Below are 27641 nucleotides of genomic sequence, written 5' to 3'. Positions count from 1 at the left end.
ACGTCCAGGGGAAAAAAATATCTGCTGCAGCCTGAGATGGGAGAAACGCCAGGGGAGAGCAGCCAGAGGAGTAAACAGTTTTGGAATGCAACCTCAAAACCAACACTGAAAGTGTTGTATACCTTCACATAAATTGATGGCTGACCCTCATGGAGACTGCCAGGAGCAGACAAAAAGCAGACCCAGGTAACTGAGAGAATTTAAGTCACTGAGAAACACAGGCAGAATGGTGTGAAGGACTAGAGATGAGGAAAGAGAGGAAGAAGGGAGTTAATAGAAAAGGCAAAGGGTGTGTTGGCAAGCAGGTGTCGGAGCTGGGGTGCCCGGCAGCTGGGCTGGATGAGTTACGGTGGGAGTGACCCCGAGGCACTGGCCCCACAGAGCTCACCTCACCTGAAGCCAGGACAGGCTGAATATTGGGGATACGGAGTACTGCTCTGTCACAGCACCAGTTAAGCACTGGGAAGCAGTGCCCTCACCCAGACAGATGCTAGGGACCCCCAGCCGAGGTTCCCGTGGAGATATCCCAGCTGGGATTGGCATCTGGATACTGTCAGGGAGGAGAGGGTGGATAGGATGGATCCAGCTCAGCTCTCCTCCCTCTATCGCTATCATCGTGCCCCCTCGAGAGGCTGGCAGGCTGCATCAGCCCCCCCAGACCTCTGATCCCCCAGAGTAACTCAGGTGGAGCCAGGCACGGGAGGCTGCACCACCGCCATGGACAAGGATGCGAACTCCTCCATCACTCTGCTGCTGTGATGCCGAGTCCTTTGGCCAGTTTGCGGTAGATTTCTTCATTTGCTGCACTCCCAGCGTTAAAGGAGGATCTCAAAGGCAAGAATAATTAATAGGGAACATTAAACTGGAGGGAGTTGCATCATAGGAAAATACAGAAAATGAAGATGGAGGAAGCGATAAAGGTCTTCAGGGTACTGCCAGGAGCTGCAAGAGGAAATGAAAATCCTTCCCTCTCTCTTACACCTCCTCTTTTTACCATCACCTTGAAGTGTTTTGTTCCTGAGGACAGAGGAGAGCCTGGGTCTCTGCGTAACAGCACTGCAGAGCCGCCTCGGTCTGCGGGGCCATGCGAAGAAATGCAGCTGACTCTTAAACAGCAGGAGCTGACACCAGTTGTGAACAGATCGTGGCTTCAGCCGTCACAGCGGAGGATCTGATCTCAAATGAAGCCCCATTCATCCATCCGGGGTGCATCGTAAGGCTGTAAGGGAGCATCTGTCACAAAACCACAGTGGCTTTAAATGATTGAAAAAGGGCACAATAAAAATAAGCCGGCTTAGCTTATATATACTTTTCTCTGGGTGACGTGATTCTTGCAATTCTTTAGCAAAAATGAACGATAAAAATGACGGGCAGCCAAAACACATGATGGGAGCGGGGTGAGGCTTGTGTTCACCTTAGTGTGGTGTGGTTGCCTCTCTGTTTTTCCGGGCTAGCGGCATAGGCATGAAAGCCGGTGGCAATGAGTTTTCTCGGGTAGCAGAGTGCACAGCCCCAGCACTGCGGAGCCCTGCCTCGGAGCACTCCCTCCAGGACACACATGGGAAACCTTCTCCTGCTTTGTGACGGAGCAGGGACAGCATCTCCAGCAGCAGGACAGGGCGATGTGCTTTGGCAAGGCACGGGGGAAACGTGCTCTCTAGCAAGTCGGTGTGACTAGGTTACTCATCAGGACTAAACCCACACTCCATGTTAAAAAAAAAAAAATCACATTTAGCTAAACTGAAAGAGAAAGCCCAGCTTAGACATCGTGGCTATCTTAGGTGAATGGTTCCAGCTCATGCTTACTCGTACACATTGGTGCCCTCATACTCACCAGGACAGCAATGTCTTTCCCCTATGTACAACTGCAGGCTCCTCTCAATGCCCTTTATTCTCTGCAAGCTGCATGGGGTGAAGCTGCCATCCTCTGGCTAACCCCTGAACGGGTACCCTCCCATCCTGCCCCCGGCGTGTCACCTTCTGCCCTGCTGCCTCTTTCAGGCTGCCAGAAGCACCGAGAGAGAAGGGCAGGACCACTGCTTGTGCACAGATCTGCTTTATTATCTTCACAGTGTATTGAAAGCGTCTCATGTGCATTAGATTGATGCCCCTGGGGCTTGAGGCAGGCTTTTAGGCTCTGTAATGCACATCCAACCCCCCTCAAGAGGAACTGGAGTGTCTGTGTGCAGCTCAACAGCAGTGGGAAAGACTTTACTGTGTAATGCAACTCCGAGTTTATAATTTGCATTAAATTGTAATCCATATTCCTCTTTTCTTTATAAATGATATCTGGTTGGGCTGAGTTCTTTTGAAAAAGTGTCTTGCTTGAAAAAATGGATTGTGGTCATACATGTGCGGCTGTTGGGTACCTCTACAAAAACATTTCACACACATTTCATCATCCTTAGATGATCTTTAAGGTCCCTTCCAACCCAAACCATTCTATGATTCTATAATAAAAGATAGGACTTTATACCCAAAGTTTCAGCCTGTGAAGGCATTGCCTATGGTCATAGATTTTAAGCCTAGAGCAGAATAAGGGTAAATGTTTTAAAACTATCCAAGCGTTTTAGAAAGGTAAATCTCCCCTCCACCCCCCCCAAAAACCCCCAGGTGACCACCATCTGAGCGGGCCCCCAGATTTTGTCCAAGCGCCGCAGCAGTGGCTCCCTCGGGCAGATCCATCTCCCTTCATTTGAGCAGACTGAAGCCAAGGCATCTCCCAAAGGTCACTCGATCTGTCTGTTCTGGGAGCGAGACCTGTATGCTCCAACCTCTTATCTGAATAAACCCTTACAGAGAAGCGTGTGTGTATACAGCCGCCAGCACAATGGACCGATTGGGACCTTCATCCCTCAGGGAATAAAAATAGCCAGTAATATTAAATCTGTGTATTTTCACAGCTTGCAATCAGGGCTCACAACACATGGTCACTTAATTTCCTGCTTTCAGTTCACTATCAGATTTTATGCTTAGGTTAGTGGGGTTTGTTAACATTTCTTTTTCCCCAGAATAGGATTTTTTTTCCCCTTTAACTACAATACATCCAGCCATGAAAAATGAGATCGAAAAAGATTAATAGGAAGCTGAAGGATTCATCTGAGATTGACAGAGATTAATGTGTGTCTTATGCTTATCTGTTTTCTTTTTCTTTTCCGTTTCTCTTAGCTACCTAGACAGCTTAGATCGAATCGGAGCTGCAGACTACCAGCCCACGGAGCAGGATATCCTCCGAACCAGGGTCAAAACAACTGGCATTGTAGAAACCCACTTCACATTCAAAAACCTCCACTTCAGGTTAGTCTAAAACTCCATGTACCAGTAAATTTTCAGGGCATCTATTTGTTCACAGGGTTTCCCCATAGATCCCCCAAAGGAGAAATTGTTAAATTGCTGGTTAGCACACGGATGGCTCCCACTGCAGAGGACATGGCGTTTTGGGGGGTCAACAATATGAAATGTTTGGCAATCTTGTCTTGAAAATCACTGCCTTTACGATAGGAGGTCACGGTACTTTCTTCTGACCCAGATGACAGCACTTTTTTGGGAGGTATAATATGAGATTGGCACCAAGTCTGATCAAGCTCATAAATGTAAAAATATTTGGCCAAATCTTTTCTCTAAAGCGGGTCAGTCGCACATGGTTAACGCTATATATTGACCCTCACGGTGCCAGCCAGCAGAGAGAAGAGGGCATGAAGACAGGAAGCTGCAGACACGGTATTTAGAGCGTATCAAACTCAAGAGCATACGGTCTCCACCTCTGCAGACCCTTTGGGACCCAGCACGCTGCTGGGGCTCTCCCACAAACCCTACATCCCTATATGGAACTGCTCTTCCTGGTCCTCCTTGCCTCCAGGCTCTGGAGGAGAAGACCAAGCCAGTGGTTAAAGACCTGTTGCTTTGTGTTTGGAGCCTTCCAGGGACCACATGGTCAGAAAATGCCAAGACTGCTAAAGTTTCCTCCTAATTAAGAAAGAGCGGGCGCTGATGGTCTTCTCCTGTGCCGTAGGCTCTTTGATGTCGGGGGCCAGCGGTCAGAACGCAAGAAGTGGATTCACTGCTTTGAGGATGTCACAGCGATCATTTTCTGCGTCGCGCTGAGTGGCTATGACCAGGTGCTCCATGAAGACGAAACCACGGTGAGTCAAACCGGGTCTTGGAGGCCCCGACACTTCTTTATGGGATACCACGTAGCCAGCGACTGCTCAGAGATCGCCAAGTGCTCACTGGGGTGCTGCAGTAATGTGCTTTTGTCAGTCACTCCTCCTTGATTCTGAAATCCTGGGGAGATTTGTCCTCCTCCACACTCTTCAAAACGAAGTCCTGCACGCCCAGGTAACACTTCCTTGCACAGGTAAAGTTGCAGTGGTTTATTTCTCCTTTCTAGCTGACCTGTGTGATTTCAAAACATGTTAACGGGACCCTTTACCCAGGAAGAGAGGAGATAGATCTAGGTGGGCTTTTAAAACAGACGTGAGGAAACGGCCATGCCATGGTGCAGAGGTGCACACCCAAGGCAGGCTCGGGCTAGGAGTGTAACCTATTTCTTCAGGCTACAGAAATTCATTTTCCTGAGTGAGACAGGAACTGTTTGATTCCTCAGGTAATTTGCTCTAGGAGAGCTTTTATGACTTCCCACTGTGACATGAGGCTCAAAATACCATCTGGAAGTAAAGCTAGCGAGGAGTTGTGTGCTCCCTGGTATTAGAGTGCAATTAATACAAGTGAATTAAATAAGCAGAAAGGATGCAAGGAGGCTCGTTACTGTATTCTGGCCATTCGTTCAGTGTGGTGGGGATGCAGGCGTTGGGGACGAACGCCGACTGCAGCGGGCACCCAGTTGCATTTGTCTAATGAGAAGGAATCAGAGGCCATACTCAAACTTGGGTAATGATTTCATCCGTGCCCAGCCTGCAGCAGGACAGAGGGCTCGCTCCTGCCAGCTCTGTCTCGCTGAGGGTCTTTATTCTCCTGCTGGTCAAGACGTCAGGCTTGCAGAAAGCTGTTGATGAGGAACAAATTGAGGGAACGGTTGCTGTTAGTTGATTGCTGTTAGTTATCAGTCATCTCTTCCCAAAAAGACGGGGGGGGCTGTGGTTTCTAGCCTCGTTGAGCCAAGGTGTGAGCGCTGGCAAACTGTTTGATGAAGTCACCTGGTTGTTTGGGTCATATTGGTGCCAGAATTCAGGGTGATGTTAACATCCCGACTATGTCCCTCCAGACTGATGGAGACACCCTACACCCTCTCATGTCCGCTTATTTATAATCCTCAGTTTCATATAATAATCACCTCCCTCTGACCCTGATATGCTCAAGGATGCTCAGTCCTGTAGGATTTACTGGGAAGGAACCAAAATCTCCTGACGTGATTCGAAAAACCCAGCCGTGAGCTCAATGCCATAGAGCTCTGCAGCTCGGCAGGGGAAACCCACCCAGGAGATAAAGAACACCACGCAGGGAGAGGGCAGACCCACGGGGCAGAGAGCGGAGCTGCGATCTGAGCAGAGAGCAAGGTGCTCTGTAGGTATAACTTGGGCTGTGACACCCAAACGGTGAAGCCAAAGGCAGCCTTTAATACAGGTCACCTTTGGGTGCCAAGTCTACACAAGCCAGAGCCACAAAATGGAAGGGCCTGAAAATGACATTTTTTAAATGTCAGCCTTAACGCAGCTCCTCTGAGATGGAGGTTACAGCATCTTTCCTGGGGATGCTGAGCTCTGCCAGTGGCTGTCCATCACCCAGCACCACCCGGGTGATGAGCAGCATGCCAGCTCAGCCTCCCCTCTGAAGTTCCCTGCTGAAGAAACAAGGATTTGTGCAGCTCGGACTAAGTTAGAGCTTCTCTCTGGTGCAGCACTGAAGCCCCAAGCATTCGGTCTCCTCCCTGCTAACGTGGTTCCTCTCCAACAACCCAGCAGTAAAAGCAGCATCTCTTTCAGTCAGCTGATCTGTCGTCTGTCTGCATCCGTCACATCTGCTGCCTTTAATGACGTAAATCAGCTTTTATTGCTTCTCACTTAGAGAACACAAAGAGGAGGCAGCTGAGGGAGCGAGCTGGGTGCTGTTCCTCCATCTTCACCCTCTATGGAGACGTTTACGACAGTCCAGGCACTTCCAGCTGTATTAAGCCGCTGAAGGTTTGGGGGGTGTACAGATGTCTCTGTGAGTATGAAAAGGCTCATGGAGCTCTCATTGGTGGCCTGGGGTCAGTATAGTTGTAGGGTCATCTCATCCCACTGACAGAAGCTCACAAACATCAGGTCCACTGTGAATCCTTTCAAAGGAGACTGAGCAAAGAGTTGGTTAAACAAGGCTGGGTGAAATGCTCCCTGACCTGTCTCTGCCCTTAAAATTAAAGCACAGCTCTACACTTGTAAAGCTTTTTTGTGGTGTATTGAGCTCTTTGTTTTAAAAGAGTGAGCACCCACCCCCCTGCAGCAGCTAAACAAGGCCTATGGTGTGCGAAGCCACCACTCCCTAAGAGCAGGTAGTCTTTGATAAGGGATGTATTTTCTCCCCAATTCCCTGCCACAGAGCAACACTGTGGGAGTCGAGGAAAACAAGTACTTCTCTATGTCCGGATCAGAAAGACATAAATAAAATAAAGAGAACCTTCTGCATCTGTGATTTCTAGGCCCCTCCATCCCTAAAGACCACGCTTTGCGTAGAAACCCCAGGTGCTGTTGAATCCAGCCTCTCCCATTGCCCCAAACACCTTCTTACACCACTCTTGGCAGCTCTAAGCTGCTCCCCTGCGTGCCTGACTCCCAGGACAGAGGAGCAAACCCCAGGGAAATCCAAGCAGTGCCTTCACCAGTCCCGTTGCTGCCAGCCACAGCCCACAGCCAGAGCTCACGAGGCAAACTTACACCCTCTGCCCAGCCCATCCAATGCACGAGACACTGTCTGCAAGGTATTACACCTGCCTCTGCCTTTACCGAGTCCATCACAGGGAGCTGGAGGGCTCTGTGCCGTGTCTGTGATCAGTGGGAACGTCCTGCTTTAACTGACTGAACAGCTCCATGGGTTACGTATTTGCATAACGAGGCTATTTTGTCTCATTTGTAACTTACCTTTGTGTTGCGTAAGCTGAGGTTACAGGAGGAAAAGCCTCAGGTCTGTAATCTGGGAGGAGAGAGGGACAGCAGCCACATCAATCGGTAACACTGGAGAAGAAGATTAACAAAGGTAGATTTGCGTGGTTCCTCCTAAATGGGATTCCTAATGGAGTTTGAAAAAAGGCAGCGATGGCGTGCGATCTGTCACGGGAACCGAGACTGTCCTCCTTGGTTTTTTCCTCACAAATTCAAAGGATCTATGGCAAGAGAGGGAGGTGTTCATGCTGCACATTGCAGCCTCTCAAACTAAGATATTTAGGTCATCCATATCTGGCCAAGACATGCAGGTATTGTCCGTGTCCCCCTTGCTGGGCGTGGGGCGGGTTGAAGGCGCTGTGCTGGTGACCCTCGGTGCACATTAGAGTTGGCCTGTTGGTTCGTGTTCCATTGCGTGACCCGGTTACCGTGCTCTCTCTGCTGCCATTGGGCAAGGAAATTGAATTGCAGCGCTCAGAAATTGCCTTAGGAGTGACAAAGCAAGTGGAAGTGTCTTGGGCATCACAGGCAATGTAAGCAGGAGGGGGGATATGGAGTTTCTGTGCTTTAGATAACCATCAGTGTCCATATAGTTCTCATGACACTTAGCGCTTAATCAGTGGGAAGCTGCTTGCCCTTCACATCAGCGATGGGAACGCGGTTGTGCAATGACATCTGAACTCAGCTATGAGCAATGCTGGCTCTTGTCCTGCGCAGGAAAAGTTAACTGGACTTCTAATTTATATGGGCGAGTGGTTATTCCTCTGTAACGTGGCTGGTGGGGCTGCTTTCCTTGGTGGGGTGTAAAGCATTTGCAGGCTTAAGGATTTAAAAATATTAATCTTGAAATAGGAAGTGACATGAAGAAGCTGATATTTGAAGAGCCTTTCCCTTAATGACAGACCCAACATCAAGTAGGAAAAAGCAGCACAATGGGTCCAAAAGCAGGTGAAGTAATTTATATCACTTCAGATAAAAGTATGGGAAGTGTAATTAATGCCTCCTAGCAGAGAGGGACGTCTGCCCCGTCACAGCAGCACGGGTGCTCCTGAGGGGGGCCCTGGGGAAGCTTTAAGGGACTAAAAAGGGTCTTTCACTGTGGATTTACTGGTAGGAGGGGGATTATTTGAGGGTCTTTCTTAACTTCTCACTCCTCCTTTAGCAGCAGCCTGTCCTTTTACGTGCGGTACCCAGGGACTGCCTCCCCATCCTCGCGTCACAGCCGGGGTCTGCCTGAGCTGTTGGAGGGCTCCCACAAACATCTATTGAACACGTAACAGTGGGGAAGGGAAAGCAAAGGGAGGCAGTGGGGCATTCCCGATGTCAGCCAGCACCGGGACAGCTTGTGTCCGTGCGTGGGCTCCCGAGAGCCCTCCTGGGATGCGACAGCATTTCCCACGTGGCACCCAGGTACGGCAACGGGAGCATCCGTACCTGCTCACCAGGGTATTGCTCTGCACCTTTGCCACACACAGAGAGCGGTTCCTTGCTTTTGAATAATGTCACCTTCTCTCTAGTGACGGGGAAGGAAAAGGTGGATTTTAAGACCAGAACCTTTCCCAGGTAAACAAGGAGCAGTGGGCACAGTAACGGTTATATTTACCCAGCTTGCTGGCGGAGCTGGGGGGAAAATCAGGGTGTAGAGAGCAGAAAGCCAGGTCCGGTGGCCTTAGGGAGCTTCGAAACTCGTTTCTGGATTTGAAAGGAATTGAGGATTTTTATTGTAACTCGCATTTTCTACAGGGATGTGTTGGTTTGTGCTGTGTGTGTATTCTGGTTACACCCGAACGCAAAGAGTCACTGTTTCTTGGGAAAACACCCTAATTTCCTAACAGGTATTAACGCACATTAATCAAACCATATAAGTAAAGCAGAAGGATTTCTGTAGGATCCTTACATAGTCGTGCTACTGTAGGACAGTCAGCGTCACCTAACCACAAAGCCCAGCTCAGAAGTCCTCGGCTTCTATTTCTTAACCGAAACCAGTGTCACCAGTGGTGCTCGCCGTGCCCCAAGGCGCAGCTGCACACCGGTGCTCCCTGGGGCTGCGCAGCGGGTCCGGGACTGGCGAGGGCCGGCGTGGTAAGTACGGTGACCTCCAGGCTGCAGATGAGCTCGTGGTTTAACCCACGAGCAGCGCCCGTGTGTTTCTCCATGCTTTTATTTGAAATCAGCAAGGGTGATAAAAATGCCATTAAAAATGTCCTGTGAGGGACCCTGCTTAAAAACCAGTTAATTATATTTGCTTTCTGTTCCCCACCCTCTGCTTTCTTCTCTCCTCCCCAAGGCTCTGGGTAGCCAAGGATCTCCTGTACAAAACCTTTGCAGGTTTCTACACGGTTACAGTTTTGACACCGCGAGTAGCAAAGAGGAGCTTTGCTCTGGGGTTCCCACAGCAGCCGGTACAAAATGGGTTAGCAGAAAACAGCACGCAAACACAGGACGATCCAGATATGTGACGTCTTGCGACTGAGCCCCAATAAATAAACGTGTTTTCACACTTGTACACGATCTCACCTTCCCCGTGTGTGGGTACGATGCACGGTGGGGAGGTGCTCGGTCATTTCAAGAGTGGTAGCAAAGCGTGTGCTGTATGGTACTATGGCAAATCACACATGTCCCGGGTCAGATCGGATATTTCCTTCATCCACAGAGCCACTTGTATCTAAATACAACACTCAGCAGCAGCTGAAGTATATCAGTGCTAAGGAAAGCGTTAATCAATAAAGTCCTGGGCTCAGCTATGCTGCCGGGGCGGGAGAGGGGTGAAAGCCCCTGGCTGTCCCCTGCACCACTCCGAGCTTCCAAATGCGGGGGAAACACACCACACCTGCCCCAACCCCCGGCAGCCAGCCCGCGCAGCCCTGCTCTCTCCAGCGTCGCTGTAACCAGTCTCGTGTGTGCACTAGCGGGTTTGGGGAGTGCTGTCCCGAGGAGATGCCGCTGGGAAAAGCCGAGGAGCCGGCCCGGTCTGTACCGTGCTTTGCCTTTGGTAACCCCCCTCCCGACTCTTGGGTGTGCTTCGTCCTCGCCGCTGCCCGGCTCCCGGCTGAGAGACGGCCACACGACCGGCGTCGGCCTGGCGCGCCGGACATCGCCCGCCTCGGCACCTTCACAGCCTCTCCTCGGCCGTCTGACCTTACCTAGCCAAACAAAGGCCAAAAAATGGGCATTTGAGAGACCAACCAAATTTGGCAGGTATGAAGCTTCTCCTGAACCGAGAAAAAAAAAAAAATCCAAAAGCAAAAGCGAGTTGAGAGTTGAAAGCAGCAGGGAACATGATGCTTGGTTGACTTTGCCGTGAGCTCTTTCCACCACCATGGAACCACATGGTGGACTTTGCAGCTCTCTAACTGGTCTGGGTTTTGTCATTCCTCTTAGCTCTCTCCTTTCCTGTGTCCTTTTTTGCATGCCCTATAACCGAAAAGCTGACTTCTTGCTGTGCGTGCGTTTGAACCTATGGCTCTTCTGCTGGCTGATGTTCTTCTAGAGGCGTGAGCTAACATCTGTGGGGGCTGCCTGACTTCTGGTCCGGTTGCTCTTAGATGCCCTTCGTTTTTCCTTTTTCTACTATTTCCTCTTCCTTTTTCACTTTTTTCCCCTCTCTGCCAGACATCCCTCTCTGTCGAGCCATCTTCCAAGAGAACTAAAAAATAAAATTAAATAAATAAAAAGCCCAACAACAGGCACCTCTACTAAACAAAATAACAAAGGTCACGGCAAGGTCATTTCCAAACTTATGTCACCTTGATGTCTGCTTCCAACTCTAGATTAATTCAAGGATCCACCAGTCCTTGGTTAATGTATCCAAGCAATTGTGTGCCACACACACACGAAAAAGTTTTTAAAAAAAAAATTAAAAATTAATGAAAACATTTTAGAAAAATCTGCATGAGCTACACCGACACATCAATCTGATCGAAGGGCAAAAGTAACCCCCCGTCCATGCATGGTGCATGATGATTTCTGTGAGCTGGGATCCTGTAAATTATACGCTATGCAAAATCAAAACAGCTCCGTAGAGTTAAATGCCCTTAAGTCACTAACTGTATGTCAGATGTTATAGGGGTTGCATCTGTGTGTGTATCCGTTCTGCTGTATGTATACATAAATTTATTATGTATATTGTAGCTTTTCTTTTTTTTGTTTTCCTCCTTAATTTAGTTGTTTTAGATTTCCCTACATGTTGCACGTCCCCGAGTCTCTGTCTTTGGCCTGATGTGATCTCTCCTTTCTGTTGCAGAACCGCATGCACGAATCACTGAAGCTTTTTGACAGCATCTGCAACAACAAATGGTTCACGGATACATCCATCATCCTCTTTCTAAACAAGAAGGACATATTTGAGGAGAAAATTAAGAAATCTCCACTGACTATCTGCTTTCCTGAGTACACAGGTAATGAGAAAGCTGGCTGTACAGGAAGGCATAGCAAAGGAATCACAGAATGTTTCCCATCCAGGCTGATACTGTCCTGTATCGCAGGCAAGAAGACTAAAGACGCATTGCTAGAGCCCCCATTCGCTCCCCTGCGAGTTTTATTTCAATAAATGCCATAGGATCACTCCCATCATGGTTAGGGGTCCACTTAGAGCCTGAGGATGACTTAAACGCAAGTTCTTTGCCGGCAAAGGGCCACCACAGCTGATCAGGGCGTTTGGTCTCTGTCCCACGAGCGGTTTTGACGCCGAGCCAACACGCGCAGGTGTGGGGCTGGCAGCACACTGCCTAAACCCATGCCCTGGATCCCAGCGTTGCTCAGGAACACGAACCCTATTCGCAGGTCTCAGAAACGCGCAGTGAGCTTAACCATCAGAGATGGGTGATTGGTCTCTGGGAGACCAACGCATGGGGTCTGTTAGGCTGTCCTCAGCTGGAGTCCGGCTTTGCTGTCTCACAACCCACCACGTTCCCCTGCGGTCCTTGCTGACCACAACGAGGACCCCTCTGCGGTCCCTGACCACTGCCCCGCACCAAGGGGCTGCAGGGCCAGCCCTCCAGCACGCAGACAGCAGGGCCCACAGCTTGGCTGCTTCAGCTCAAGCTGTAAATTTTTATCATGTTAGTTTAGGATGTCCCCAGCTTCACTCTCACACTCGCTGACATCAAGCATCTGGGCATGGAAATGCTTCCAGTTAAATGCAGACAGAAAACAAGGCGCTTGATTTTCTCGTGCACTGGCCACCCACACTCCTTGACCCATAGTGCAGACGGAGAAGAGCCACAGCAAGCCATGCCCTGAGCTGGGCTGGGGAGAAGGAACCCTCAGTGGTACCAAGGGATCAGAGCAGAGGCTCTGCAACAGGGCAGCGTCTGAGAAGCCCTCGCTTCTGCTGGCTGCCTGGCGTCTGCCCTGCTAATGATGAGAATACATCACCCATGCGAAGGCTGCAGCTGCACCCCGCCGCTTCCCTCTGCATCTCGCCAGAGTCCACAAACCCTCATTACCATTCCGAGACAGCATAAAAATAAACTTTTATCATCATGAATCATTTAAGCTCACAGGAGACATCCAGATGAATCAAGCCGACAGGCAGAGAAGCAGATCTCTTTGTCAGGAAACATAGTTGTGAACCAGGAGTACCAAGAGTGTCACATTTCTGGGCAGGCCAACAAATTATTAACCAGAGCTTCCTATCTCCAAGCACTTGATTTTTCACTGTGAATAGGCAAAAGCAATCCATCATTGCTGCTTTGGGCCAAGTGGTCTATGACCATGGAGCTGAACGACTCCATCTGACTTCAGAGGAACATCTGCAGGCTTCTTCTCTGGGGAAGGTTTGGGTGTTTGTCACTACCAATACCTGTTAGCCATCTACTCATCTGCTTGGTCCAGACAGGACCAACATATTCTTGACATGTTTCTCTATACAGATCTAATAAGGGAAGTTTCACAGTCTGTACAGTTGAAAGCTCACAATAATGCCAACCCCAAATTTTTCTCATTGCAAATTAGATCGCTGCTTGCCATCTTTTGGATGGCTTGTAGAGCAGCTCGTCACCATCCTCTTTATAGAAGCGCTTCTGTATACCAGAGTATTTTTATCATGCCCTCTTCTTTTTTTCTTTTTCTCCATGAAGCAAACCTGGGCCTTTCACTCCTTCCTGACCGCATTTTGTGGACGTGGTTTTGTGGATCTTCACTGAAGTCCCCCAGTAACCCCACTCAGAAATACTATTCTTACATATCCCTGATGGCAGAGAGACTAGGACAAGAAGGAATGTCGTTTTAGATACACCTCTTCCCTCCCAACTATCCCAGCCCAAGGGAGGAGTTCAGTGGGGGAGGCAGACCCTCGTACACACATAGCTGAGCTCTCAGCCTGCTATGCAGAGGAAAACACATATAGCTTGTTACTGGAGCACTTCAGCCCCAAGTGAACCAAACCAGTCCTCCCCAAATCTCAGAGGATCCCAAAGATGCTCTGAATTCCTTAGAGGTGCTGTTCTGGAAGCTGGGAGTTATCACAATGCCAGGGACTCTCCACAGACCCCTTCTCTCTCGTGCCGTCAGAGAGGGCTGGAAGTCTGAAGGCTGAAGTCTTTCCACTGATCCAACAGGGATCTGACTCAGAGGTGAAAATATCTCACCCCAAGGCATTCAGCAGTGCCGTTAAAAGGTGGAAGTTAGCTCGTGCTAACGTTAAGCCCAGACTTTAGACCCCAGCAGACACTTAAGCTTGCTCACCCCTGCTTTGCTGACCACGGCTCAGAGGGTGAAGCCCTCGTGGCCTTGTGAAAAAGCAGCATTATTAGAAAGTTGCCTGGGAGTTAAAAAGAATTATTTGATGAAAGCCTATAAATCAAACAAGCGGGCTTTCAGCGTCACAAGTCAGTTCCACAAAATGCTTTTAATGAAATGATGTTTCTGATGTCCATTAGTTCTGCTGACAGAGAATTACTAGAAGACTGCATCCACATTTGCTTGCTGTGTGCTGGAGCGCTGTTTCCATCCCCTTAATTCACTCATGCTTTTAACTAATCCTCAATACTTAGCAAAGCAACAGCAGAATCCCGGGCGTGTTTTAAACCAAGCGGGCATCAGTGATTCCCTGCTCTCCCAGGAGGAATCCAGCATCTAAATCCTCATGCCATTGAACAACCAACTTAGTGTTCATAAAATACCCTCCCGGTTGTGCACAGCACATGGAACTGCTCCCAGATTCTTTACACAGGTCTTCATGCAAGAACCTGCTCCCAGAAAACATTTTGCTTCTCTTTATTCTTGAGTCTCATGGTCTTCATGAGCTTGTGTCTTCAGCTAGCAATGCACGTCCGTGTAAGCACAAGTGATTTCCCAGATCAGCTGCCTTCAACCACAGCAAATCTCAAGGCCGAGGAAGTTTCTTTCTGGCAGATAACAATATTTCCCATCACTAAAGCATCATGGAGGGAGAGGGATGCGAGAGCATTAGTGGTGCTACCCCTGTGGGTAACCAGGGCTTGGGGGACGCTGGCAGTGGGCAGTGCCCAGCGCTGATAGAGGGCTGCACGCCGGGCCAGCCGGAGGAGCTGGGTCCCTCACACCCAGGTGTGTGAGCGATGGCCACACGAGAAGGGATCTGCTTTTTCACGTGCCTGCTCTGAAGCTTTTTAATACAAAACCCGAGGGTTAATAAGGTTTGGCACAGACATCTCTATACATCAAATCAAGAAACTCCTCGTGGCGTGGGTGTAGCCACAGCTCTAGCAGAGGGTGCTGTGATCCAGATTTCTCAAAGAGAGGGGCAGTTTGTATTAGCTTTTTTTGTATTTTATTTGAGAAAACCCCCACTTTGCTCTGTAACAGAGGCCAGATCTTTCCATGTCCTTTCCTCTTAGTGATCCAGGGAAAGGAGGGCACAGTTACCAACACTGCCCTCAATTCGTGGACATTTTAGCTCCTCTTTTCCATCAAAAGCTGAAACTTTAATCAAAAATCTAAAAAAAAAAAGAAAAAAAGCTATGCCTTTGCACCAGGTCAAGCACTTACCGCATTCCTGGCAGGTTTTTTTCTCTTTTTTTTTTTTTTGTCACCGTGATGTGGAATTTCTTCCCTCATCCATTCCACCTCTATAGGCTATAAACAGCAACTCAGAATAAAAATACAGCTGAGCTGACAGTCGGAGAGCATCTCCTCCCTTGCAGCAGTGCTGGCTGGTGATAGTGCCCGTCCCCGAGATGGAGATGGGGCAGCTGGGTTGCAGCAGCCCCGTACGAGCTCCCCATGTCCCTACAACAGGGTGCTTGCAGGCGCCCTCCAGATTTAGGGTTACAGAGTTGCTTTAACCCACTCTTTTTCCTTTCGTCCCGGCTCTCTTACAGGCCCCAGCTCTTTCACGGAGGCGGTGGCTTACATCCAGGCTCAGTACGAGAGCAAGAACAAGTCCCCCAACAAGGAGATCTACACGCACATCACCTGCGCCACCGACACCAACAACATCCAGTTCGTCTTCGACGCCGTCACGGATGTCATCATCGCCAACAACCTGCGGGGATGCGGACTCTACTAAAGCCCTTGCCTCCCCTCCTCTCCTCGCCCGGCCGGGAGCATCCTCCGGACAGGTCCTCTCTCTTTCTTTTCTTTCTTCCTCAGAAGATGAGGAGGAAGAAATACATAAACCCCTCCTCCTGCCCCAGAAAACTCTGCAGCAAGTTCTGCTTGCCCCAGCCACATTTTATTTTATTTTGGTTTATTTTTGGCTCCTTCCCTCGCTGCCTCATCCTACTCCTCCGTTCCAATTCACAGCGCTGTAGAGGGAGCTAACGCATTTCCCACAAAGTGCATTTCAGCTGCCAAAAAGACAAAAATACTTCAGTTTTAAAAAAAGAAAAAAAATCAAAGCCTTAAAATACTGGTCAGCAACAGTGTAGTTTGGAACCAAAACCTTCTTTTTTTCCTTGAAATGAAGGGATATTTTTAATTCTCCTGGTTATTTATCTTCTTTTTTTAAAAAAAAAACACTACTCCTTTGAGAAGCGCTAGGTACAACATGATCACTTTGAGGGTGCCTTACGGCTCCAGTTCCTGCCCCGAAGCTGGAGGGGTCGGTGTTGAACGCAGCTGCCACAGCTTGGATTTATATATTCTCCTTTTTTCCAGACAGCTTTTTGAACAAGTAAACCAGCCATACCGAGTTCTGCTGGTGTCTGAGACAGACACAGTAACAAAACCTACTAAGCCTTGTCTAAAAGCATTCGTTACCGGTAACAGTTTTACCTCAAGTTTGTCAAAATTAATGTTAAAATTTGTCTAGCGGTTTCAGTAACCCGTTTCTTAGGCATTGCCACGGAGGTGCTGGGCTGAGTGGGGCGGTGGCAGCTGGGCTTGGAGCCCTGGAGCGCGGGCAGCGAGGATGCCCCAGGGATGGTGTCCTGATGGGACCCCATGCACGGGGGCATCCTGGCGAGGATGCCAGCCCTGGGTACCCCGCCACCTTCCCCAAAGCACCTCCCAGCCTCAGTGATCTCAGCACAACCAACGCACCTGCAAACAGGCAGTGTCTCTTCCCAACCTTCAGCTCTGAAACGTTGGGTGCACCAAAAATAATATTTAACCCTGGTTTCTTGTAGGCGAAGTTTGACCTTCAAGAACCTGAAATGCAGAGAGGTGCTTTGGGAAACGTCACCATGCTTGGGTGGCAGCAAGGTGTGCAGGAGCCTTGTGGCTCTTTATCACACCTCGGGCATCTAAGTACCCTTGAGAAGCCCGACCTTGCACCCTGAGCCTCCTTGGCCAAGCAGAAGCAGGTAGCTGACCTGTGTCATCTCCTGCCTGGGCATCCAAGAGAGACAGCTCCAGGTTTGGTGTCTCCAGTCAGGGCATTTCTACCAGTATGTAAAGCAAGAGGGATGGTTTATACTGGCCAGGTAGTGGCAAGGGAGGACTCAGGGAGATGATTTGAGCCGAGTGATAGAGTAGGAAGGAAAAATGCAAGGAAGAGAGGGAAGGGAGGGAGGAAGGGCAGGGGGAGAGATGTGGAAAGGGTAAACGTGGCTGGGCTGGGGTACACATGGCCGTCTGCCTGCCATCACTAAGAGCTGCGGGTGCCATTGGGGCGAAGGCAGAGAGGAGTGAGAGGTGGGGTGACCCTCTGGGAGCATGGAGGGACCCTTAGAAGTCCACCCCGAAAGCTTGTTTGGTGCCTGGGTGAGAGAGCCACCTCCGAGCTCCCACTCGGGGCATGCCTGCTCCTGGGGGCAGGTAGGTGATGCTGATCTCTGCCTCTTCTCTGCCTCTCTTAAAAGTCCAGGATCCTGGAAAACGGGAGTCTTTCCAGGCCAGGCAGCCACAAGGTCAGCTGTCCTCTCTTGGGAGCCTGGGCTAGGGCTGTCTTTCAGCTCTCGGGAGGTCTGAGTTTTCTCCAGTGCCATGCCTGAGAGGGACAATCTCTCTTTTCTCGCCGTGCCTGTCTAGGGGAGATGGTGTGCGAGCAGCCCCAAGCAGCCCAGCCTAAGGGCAAGGGGCCGAGCGAGCGTCGGTGTGCAGGAGGCAGGGAAAGGAGCAGGTACGGTGGCATGGGATGGAGAGGACCAGCAGGGGAGGTTTGCGGGGGGGGTGGTTTGGGACAGCAGTTGCAGAAGGGTGATGAGGCAGGTTGAGGAAGCAGGGAGGACAGGAAGAGAAGGACATCCCGGGGGCTGGAGGAGAGTCCCCATCAGAGGCTGTGCTCTGCCGGGACAGTGCTCGTGGGACATCCATGACAAAACCCCATCCAGGAACGGGAGCACCCCGGGGAGGCCTGCAGAGGGAAACAGGGTGGCTGTCACCCATCTAGCCAGCTCACAGCACGGTTGGCCGCTGTGTCAGTAACCCCCCAAATAGCATTAAACGATAGAACTGTAGTTAGCATCGCACAGCGAGGCCCCGCTGCTGCTGTGCTGGGCACTAACAGCAATAACGCCCGGTCTCTGCCTCCCCTGCTTGGGCACAAGCGAGTACCCACCTTTCTCTTCACCATCTCAGCCTTAAAATACCTCCATCGGCGTCAGCTCCCACGGAGAGCTGGCCGGCCAGCGAGCCAGGAGCCCCTCCCTGCTCCTCACGCCACATCCCACCCGCACGCCTTGTTTTCCCAGGTCCTGACCCTGTTTAATGCCAGCACACTCTGCTGTACAACCCTAAACCAAAGGAACACTGAACACCTGCACATGTCACTGTATTTGGTTTAGTTTAGGATTTTCTGAGTCAATGGGAAGGTTTTCCAAAGGATTCCCAATGGGAAGCATCTCTCTGGGCAGGATTCCCAAGGGGAAGCCCCGTTCTCTGGGTCCTTGAAGGGACCAGCCGATGGCAACGGGACGGTGCTTCTGCCGCAGGAGGGGCAGGGAATTAGCTGGGGGGATGCAGAGGGACAGGGATGCTCCTGGAGCTCGTCCCGTGCAGGCGGCCAAGTCCCACCAGTAACACCTGGCATCCAGATGTGCGTTGAGCATCACAACAAGGGCTGAAGAGCTGACTGTTGGGTACGTTTGGTACGTAAAGCGTATGTATCTGCTCGACTCAGTGCGGCACCAGACCTGCGTGCTGGTGGCTGGTGCTGGCAGTGAGGCAGGTCTTACACTGAGCTCTGTCAGAAGAGTTTGAGCAGCAGCACTGGAATTTTGGAGATTTTCTGTTCCCACCCCTTGCTGTGGGTGACATTTTGTCCCAGCGAGTCAGTGCCAGACGCTGTTCCCAGCAAAGGCAGCACCAAGCCAAGGCTTCAAGAGTTCCCAGCATAAAGCACGCAGGAATATTTTGGTAAAGACAATTTAAACTAATTTAACCCCAAACTCTGCCGAGTGCAGCCGAGCCCCCCGTGCCACCTTGGTGCGCTTGTGCCACGCTCCAGGCTGCGTTCAGGTAACCCGTGCCCAGCCGTGCCAGCTGGGAGGTCCAGACCCCCTCCTGCCCCAGCCCCTCCGCAGCTCTGGTGGGTTCCCCAGCATTTTGGTGCTCCACAGGGAGAAACAGAGGAAGAGACGTTGACACACACAGCCTTTTCTTTCATTTTCTTTGGCATATTGTACATCTAAAGCTTCATTTTAGCTGCTGCCGCTGCCCTTCCCTCCCTCACACAAGCGTCACAAGGACTCACTGACAAAGGCTGGGGACAGCGTGTGTTAAACACTACAAGTTCTCCCACTTGACGGCCATACATAGATTTTTGTCCCCACAACGCCTCCCAAAGCATTCCTCACCGCTGCCTTCCTGCCTCCTCCCAAGCCTTTGCTGGTGATCTTTTGCCCCGTGCTTTTTCCAAACCCCAGCAATCCCTCCAGCAGTTATCTAGACAGAAGGCCTTGAAAAGCATCTCCTGCTTTCAAAAGCCCTCTTCTTAACAGCCCCTCCGCATCCAGACCCACAGAGGCCCTGACTTGTCTTTAATTTGCAGCCTCCACGCAGCAGGGGTGTTGCAACCGGTACAGCTGCATCAGAAATCATCCCAGGGCACGGGGAATGTGTTTTAAAAGCACAGAATTGAAACAGCTACGTGTACACCCGCGTATAACCTTCAAAGCTAATGTGGGGATTTGCCAAAGATGCCCTTTTTGGGATGCGGGAGGCTGTCAATGACTCGGGTCACTGGTCCAGCAGCAGCAGCAGGGTGTTGAAAGCAGCGTTAGCAACTCGCAATGAGCTTCAGAGAGCAGCAAAAAGAACGGAGGGGGCCCTCCGCTTGCTGCGTCAGCAGAGAGAGGGTGGGTGTGGGGAGCCGTGACACAGAACAAAGCAAATAGCTCTTTTATTTAAACAATTTCAATGAAATAGGGAAAGCTGTAGAAGGAAAGCCTTGATGTGAGCCTGCAGAGGAGGCTCCGGGGCTGGGCTGCGGAGCAGCGAGTTGCACGTGCTCCTTGGGAGGAGGCAGTGGCAGGGCTCGTTAGAGCACTAGCAATAAGCACATGGTAAAATACAGCCCCCTGCTTCACAGGCCAGTTTTTTCTTTAGCAAATGGAGTTCACACTCTCATTTTTACGTGTGGCAGGGCAGCGGGACCGCTCGCCGAGGCCATCTGGCCCCTCCGTCTGCTGGCCCTGCCCTCCGCGGGGACCCAGCCGGGTGTAGCAAGGGGTACATCAGCTGCCCACTACCGCCCTCCCAGAAACACTTCCAACCAAATCTCTCTCAGGATTTTTGTATGAGAATTAGCTTCTTGCCTTCAGCCGGCTCTCCTGGATGGCCGGCCAGCCTGTCCCTCCATGGAGGGGACAGCATCCTCAGGAGGAGGCTGCCGCGCCTCCTCGGTGGGTGTGACTTCGTTTTACAGGACGCTAAAGGTATTAAGGAGAGCAGTCTGTACTGTAGTGTGCATTAAAGTGTAGCTGGTGGTTGTCATCTGTTGTGGCATGAGCCCAGCGCTTGCCTGCAAGGGAACAGACTTTGTTCCCAGGCTGGCAATGCAATGTCCAGGAGGTCAGGATGGGACACAGAAGATGTCCTTTTGCCAAACCATCCCCGTGTGCCCAGTCCCTGCCACGTAAAGCATCGGGCAGCCCCTCGGCAGGGCGCGGGGTTCAGCTGGGGGCGGCAGCCGTCGCCCCCGGGGGATTGTGCAGTTGATGCTGTAAAAGGGACCAGCCCTGCACTGTTAACCCGTGTGATGTGTCTCAGTATTTTGTGGCCAAAAAAATCTCCTGGAGCCAGGGAGAGCTGTAGAGTTCCTGGGAACAAGGCTGACCCCGTTTGTCAATTAGAGAAGCTTCATACTAGTGTGTTTGTGTCTTTGTCACGGGACAGGTTTGCCTTCAGGCTTACAACCAAAAACTCCATGTCCATTTCCAAGGAGGCTAAAACACTGACGCCAGAAGCGTCAAGGCCAGTAGAGATGGTGCTACTGGGCATCATCCCGACCCAACCAAACCCATCACACGCCTGCATCCCCAACGCACGCACAAGAAATCAGAGACGTGGTCCGGGTGGCACAGAAGAGCAAGCCACGGCCTTGCCTCTGCCTCCCTGGAGGAAGGAGCAGACAAACGCTCTCCCAAAGCGCCCCGAGACTCGAGTGTGCGTTACCCTTTCTGAGCTCCTGCAGTGACAAGAGATAATTGATGCTGACAGATATAGGGATGTGACCTATATAAGACATTACGCTGAGAGCGTGGCTATGGAAAGGGACCTCTCACGTCCGAACCAGCAGCCTGTGAGATCTTTTCTTTGTGCTGCAAAGGCCAGCTAGCGAACACGAGCAAGGACAACCCTTAAACACCCATGTGTTAATGAGAGGAGGAGGACCAAAGCCTCCCAGCTGGCAGAGGGAGAGGGGAGGGAGCCGGGCTGGAGACAGGGCAAAACCATCTGCATCTCCCAGAGAGGACAGCTCAGTTCTCCGCAGGCACTGGGTGCAGCAGGTGTGGGGAGGAGAGACCTGGGGAGGAGGCAGAGGGCTGGGAGCTGGCCTGATGCTCGCTGCCCTGACCCCTCACCCACCCAGTGTCTTGGAAATTAACGTCAAGACCAAGTCCTGACCCTCCTGTAGTGCAGGCAAGCGGCTCCAGGTCTAAACCCCCACTCCAGGCGGGGAGAGGAGATCATGGCAGGTAACAACACGATTTTCAGCATTGCCCGAGTCCCACCAGCTTTTCCAGTGGCTGGAGCAACCCAGTGGCACTGGGCAAGCAAATAGGGTTGTTTAAACACCAGCCATCACCCCGTTAAATAGCCCACTCCCTAATTTAACAGCCCCAGCCTTATCCTCCCCACCTCCCTTCCCCCCCCTTCATCTCAACACAGGAACAGTGCCCATCACCCTGCCTCTGGGCTCCCCACCGCATCTCTTCCCGCAGGATCGCCGGAGGCCGCCACGACTTCCCTTTTGCTGGTTTCCCGCTGAATCGTTCCTCCTGCATGTTTGATGGCCCAAGCTGTATTAACTGTAATTTTGTACGAAGAGTGACTGTCCATTGGTTTAATAGAGCGTTAGTTATTGTAATAATTTATTGGCTGTCCGTAATGTATTTATTAGTTACAAAATGTTAATAAAGCGCCAGCTCTTTTCTAGTGCGAGAGGGGTTTTATTGTGTCTCCCTTAAGCGCGCCCAGCTTCTCCAGCCTCTTATTTACTCTACGTCTGCTCCACGCACATGCATGTACAACACATGTCCACGGTGTCAGTCATCTGCCACAGCCTCATTCGCCTGGAAATAAGGGATTTGAAAAGGATACAGCCAAAAGGTATTTAATTTTATGTAACTATTTGGGGGGAATTTCTTTTTCTCCTTTATTTTGAAGTAGAAGAACTTTGCCATGGGTTCTGTTTGTTCCTTGGCTTCTTGAAGTGACTCTTCCCCTCCTGAAGTCCCTTGCCCCCATGTATCTGTGTCGGGCCATCCAGGCTTTCCCTGCAGCACCACCAGACCCCGCGCTGGCGTCCGTCTGTCCACGCCCAGCCGCCCTCCCGGCGCCCATCGGGGGCGATGCTCAGTGCAGGCGTCGGAGGGGCAGAGCATCCCCGCTGCCCCATTGCTTCCACCAATACTTCGGTTGCAAATCTACTACAAGGAGCAAGCTTTGCATCTCTTTTCCATCTCTTCACATGAGCCTTGCGAGTACAGAGGCAAAAGAGAGTCATTTTTGGTTCGATTCAAGAAACGGTGCGTTTTCCCCCTTGCAGTGACACGGTACTTGGAGCACCTCTCCCTCCCTTTAACATAACGCTTGGGCCACTTTCTTTTATGTTTAAACCAAAGATCTTCCATTATTTGTGGCATGAAATAGAAGCAAAGAACGTGAAGAAACTAAGAGCAAGTTTTCCATAAATCTCAAGGAAAAATTAACCATTATTTCTATGGACTTCACCAGTTTCTAGTCATGTAACTTCAGATCCACCCTCGGACACGTATCCCCCTACATCCCATCCTGTGGATTGGGCAGAATTATGGGCCAGCTCTGAGAAAAACTAATGGCCGAGAGGGGAAAGGACTTTTCTTTGTATATTGTACTGGGGATTTTTAAACATTTCCTCCTGGATGCCTGCACGGGTGTCCAGGGCTCAGAAGTCACCAGGGTTATTTTCCTTGTGCTTGGGATTTTCATCCCTCTGGGCACATGCTTTGTTTCAGCTGCTTCTCCACCACCATTGTTCCTTTATTTAATAATATATATGGGACAACAAGGGAAAAAAAACACCCAGGTATTTCCATGAAAATCTCAAGACCCAGCACTTCTGCAACAGCAACGTGTCAAGAAGAACCACGTCCTTTTGTGGTGGTTTCTGTTTTCCCTATGAATAAGATAGGGGTTTGGTTTGTTTTTTTTTTTTAAAAGGTACTGATCAAATGATGTCCCAAAGCTTTAGAAAGCGGCTGCTTGGCATCCCTCGCTACTCTTTGTCCAGGAACCGACAGCGTAATCTCAAAGCCTTTCAAGATGAAATCAGACATCTGCTAAATTTTGCATGCAAAGCTACAGCTGAAGTGCAGCTAATAAAATGACTCCCTAATAAAACATTCATGGCAAACTCCAAAACGTGTAATTGGGTCATCATTTCATCGGGAAACACGTGTGTGCTCACAAATCTGCAAGCCCAAAGCCCCCCTGCCTTGCTGTGCCTCCAAAAGCAGGGGCTCTGGGGGGTGTTTGCTGCAGGAGGGTTTTCCCACAGGCTGCTGAGCACCCTCGCTGCCCAGAGCACATCTCTGCACGTCAACTAGGTGGGTATCAGCAAGAGAAAGGTGCCAGACTGCCTAAAATGTCTCCTGAAGTTGTCAGTGGAGCAGCAGGGAATGGCTTTCTATTTATTTTAAGAGAAAGTGAATGATGGAGGAAGTTTGAGAGCTCCTCAAGAGCCGTATCTGTCCCATCCAGCGGCACCCTCCCACTAACGGCGAGCGCACGAGCCTGCCTGCGGACACCCCGCGGTGAAGCGCCGGAGTCCTCTGCTTGATGGTGCCCTGCGACAGCTGACTGGGTGCAGGACAACCTCACCTCCTCCTGTCCTTCTGTCTGCTCTGCACTCCTTTCTGATAAGAAGTTCTGAAGCATGGGGGAAAATGGCTTTATATGGCTTTTGTCCACACGTGAAAGGACAATTAATTTAAAAAAAAAAAATACAGCTTTTAGAGATTTGCCTCTATTTATGCTCCTACTAAAACTCTTCCATGCTTGAAGCCTCCCCGGAGCAGCCCACAATCCCAGCACATCCAGCAGAGCTGCGAGGTGGGCTGGCAGAGGCATTCACAGCGGTCTCCTCCATGCAGCAGCACCCCAGCCACCACCACAGCATTTTCAAAGACGGGCTGCAGGCTTTTCCAGGGGCACAAGGGCCCAGCTGGGACAGGACCTGCCCCAGCCTCTGGGCAATCCCTCGGCACAAGTACCCTTCCAGGCAGGTCCGTAGGACCACCCAGAGGTGGCCAAAACTCCCTCCATCCCAGTCCCTGTGCCCAGTGTATCCCGGCTGCTGGCTGGCACTCTCTGTCCATCCTTTATTTAGGCTCTGCAAGTGATGCCTCAGGGGTGCCCAGCCCCTGAAGAGATGCAGGTGAGACCAGAGAGCTGCAGCCCCTTTCCCACCTCCTCAGTTTATGCAGGTGACAAGAAAATGAGGGGGTTTTTTACTGCTCTTCCTTTAAGCTTCAGGTGTCAGCCCTGCTGGAGCAGCAGGCAGAGAGGCTCTGCAGGGAGGCAGCAGAGGATCAGCTGCATCCTCCAGCCTGGGAGGAGAGCAACACCCTGTTTCCTCCACCTTTGTAACCATCTCACATTTACCACTGTCTTATTTGAGAGTTTGTTTGCTTTCTAATAATTTCAATTCAGAAGTGTTCTCCTCTCCTCTAACTCTCTTTCTCTTTGCCTTTCTCTCTCCCCCTCCTCCCTCCATGCTCCCCGTTGCAGAACCGCATGCACGAATCTCTCATGCTCTTCGACTCCATCTGTAACAACAAATTCTTCATCGATACCTCCATCATTCTCTTCCTCAACAAGAAAGACCTATTTGCCGAGAAGATCAAGAAGTCTCCTCTGACCATCTGCTTCCCTGAATACACAGGTACATGCCAGGGCTGACGCGGCACAGCCTGGCGTGAAGCCCACTACCGCGCTGGTGGGGCTGGGGGGCTGTGTCTCACCCCAGAGGTGGGCAGGGGGATGGAGGGGACAAGGTGCCTTTACTGAGGGGTAAAAGCGCTGCCCACCTTCAAGAGCTGCAGTGCAGCTCTATCACCATTCTCTTGGGGTGGGGTCGTGTCCTGTGCGCAGTCAGTTCTTGTGGCAAAGGTGCACAACCAGCCAATGGGACAGAGGGATGGTCAAGATGATGGTCAAGATGATGGTCAAGATGATGGTCAAGATGATGGTCAAGATGATGGTCAAGATGATGGTCAAGATGATGGTCAAGACAAATGGAGACGAGCTTTAATGAGTCTGGCCACAGGGAGCTGTTGAAAGGAGAAGGCTTGGTGAGAGCCAACTGCCCACCGCTTGAGCCATCCTGTTTGCTGATGGTTCCTGAGAAGCACCTGCTAGAGGAGCCAAGACACATGGTCCCCCAGGCTGCATATCCCATTTGCATCCTCCCAGGAGTGCCTTCGCACAGGGTGCACTCGGGAAAGGAAAGAGCCCCTTTACAGCAGAAATCTGTGAAAGCACAAGAGAATCACACATTTTTAAGTGAAACCAACGTGGCTTGGTGAAAAGAACAAAAGCCAAGGAAGCGGGGTCAGAATAGATGTCCATTCCAAATTTTCTATGGAAAAGAAAAAAATCAGTTCTGATTCAGAAGCTCCAGCATCTCCTACGGATACTTGAATGCCTCTGAATTGCTTCACCCAGAGCACACCCACCCTGGACACTGGACCCTGGGGACAAGGGTGTCCCCCATCAAGACAGCACCCCTTCCCCTGTGGCTTATGCACACCAGCATTTCCACTGGAGGTTTTTAGGCTTCTCCATCATGAAAGCAGCAATACTTTTTTTCCCACCCACCTCATGAGACATCCCAAATTATCCTGCATGGAGTTGTACAGCACATCCCAGCTACCCAGGGGAGAGGGACAGCCCGGTGGCACTGGGCCACCTCCCCTCTTCTTTGACCACCTCCCGCATTGGGAAGGAGGGGAACCAGCAAGCTGGAGAAGGAAAATAAGTCTCCCGATAACAACAACTCTTCTAAAGGCGATTTCAGGGGCATAAATCAGGCTTTGTGGCCTCCCACGAGGGGCCAGGCGCAGCCACTCGCTGCCGTAAGCGCCTTAATGCAACAACACACATTTTTCGGCGCAAACATCTGGCCCCTCTCCAGCCCACCTTACAAACCCCCCTGGTCTGCTGAGCAAGCGGGCAACAGCGCATCCCCGAGGGGCTCCTGCCCCTCCGCATCCCCCTCACCCATCCCAGAGCCCGGGGTGAGACCCCCGCCCAACCCGACGGCACAGAGAGGCTCAGCCCCATTAAGGGGGCACAGCCAGCACCATGGGTGATGTTGGAGTGCCCACCACCCCTCCCACCCCCTGCCTACCTGGCCGGGGGGCCACCAGGCCCCCCGGCCTTTCTCCACCCACCCACGCGCCCTTGGCACTGCGGGGTGCCCCGCAGGGACTCACCAGTGATGCCGGGGCAGCAGCAACACCGGGAGGAGCATCCCTCAGGCACAGCAGGGCTGGGGGCAACTGGGGCTGCTGCCCTTCCCCGGCGGGGAGAAAAAGGGAGTGGGGGGGGGGCAAAGCAGCAACACCTGGGGAGGGAGGAGCCGCCAACAGAGCCCAGGTGTGCCGAGGTGTGGGGGAAATGGGGCAGCATGGGGTGGAAAAGGGTGGGGGGGGGAAAGGAGAGAGATGGACCCTGCTGAGGGGTGAATTGGGGGAAAAAATGGAAAATAAATCAGTTTTGCCAGTTTTTTTTAGAAATAAAGCACTTTTCAAGGGTGTGCAGGGGAAGGGTGGTGGCCCGTGGCCCTGATGCCCCCCGCTTTGTCCCCCCTCCCTCTGCCCGCAGGTCCCAACACCTACGAGGACGCGGCCGCCTACATCCAAGCACAATTCGAGAGCAAAAACCGCTCCCCCAACAAGGAGATTTACTGCCACATGACGTGCGCCACGGACACGAACAACATCCAGGTGGTGTTCGACGCCGTCACCGACATCATCATTGCCAACAACCTGCGGGGCTGCGGCTTGTACTGACCCCCCCGGCCTCCTGGCCCAAAGCGACTTCTTTGGTGGGGAGAGGAAAGAAACAAAAAAAAAATTAAAAAATTAAAAATTAAAAAAAAAACAACAACACAATCACACACAGACACACACACGCGCGCGGGGAAGAAAAAAGTGAAACAAAATGGAAAAAAAACCAGATTGAACGAGAGAAAAAAAATCGTAATCATAATCATGCAAGTTGGTAAATAAAAGGCATAAGGAAAAATTATATATATACGTATATATATATATTAAAAAAAAACCCACACCCACCCGTTCAGTCCGTCGGCCGGAGCTGCGGGCAGCCCCCGCTCCCCCGACAGGCTCCAGCACCGTCCCCCGGTGTCACGGCTTGGGGGGCAGCCCCGGGGGCGGGGGGGCTCTGCCCGGGCCCCCACCCCAGCAGCTCCCCGCACCCCCCCGCAGGGCGCTGGGACCCGGAGCGGGGTGA

General features: G+C 51.3%; 1 protein-coding gene across 3 annotated transcripts in view; it reads left to right on the top strand.

The window, feature by feature from the left end:
• Positions 1 to 27239, top strand: part of GNAO1 (G protein subunit alpha o1) — a 137835-nt gene extending 110596 nt beyond the window's left edge. The window contains exons 5-9 of one of the 3 annotated variants that reach the window (XR_011049110.1): positions 3169 to 3297; positions 4013 to 4142; positions 11341 to 11494; positions 15401 to 15640; positions 17493 to 17584. Coding sequence is in view for 2 of the 3 variants with exons in the window: in XM_068411656.1 (XP_068267757.1) it covers positions 3169 to 3297; positions 4013 to 4142; positions 24897 to 25050; positions 26994 to 27181 (601 nt within the window). In the remaining variant the exon portion in view is untranslated. Of the gene's footprint in view, positions 1 to 3168; positions 3298 to 4012; positions 4143 to 11340; positions 11495 to 15400; positions 15918 to 17492; positions 17585 to 24896; positions 25051 to 26993 lie in introns of those variants that run through there. The other 2 variants (XM_068411656.1, XM_068411657.1) reach the window with 2 other exon arrangements.
• Positions 27240 to 27641: the final 402 nt, after the last annotated feature.

This window comes from Nyctibius grandis, chromosome 12 (assembly GCF_013368605.1).
Source record: "Nyctibius grandis isolate bNycGra1 chromosome 12, bNycGra1.pri, whole genome shotgun sequence".
Classification (NCBI taxonomy): domain Eukaryota; kingdom Metazoa; phylum Chordata; class Aves; order Nyctibiiformes; family Nyctibiidae; genus Nyctibius; species Nyctibius grandis.
This window is presented reverse-complemented; position numbering and strand designations above follow the sequence as displayed.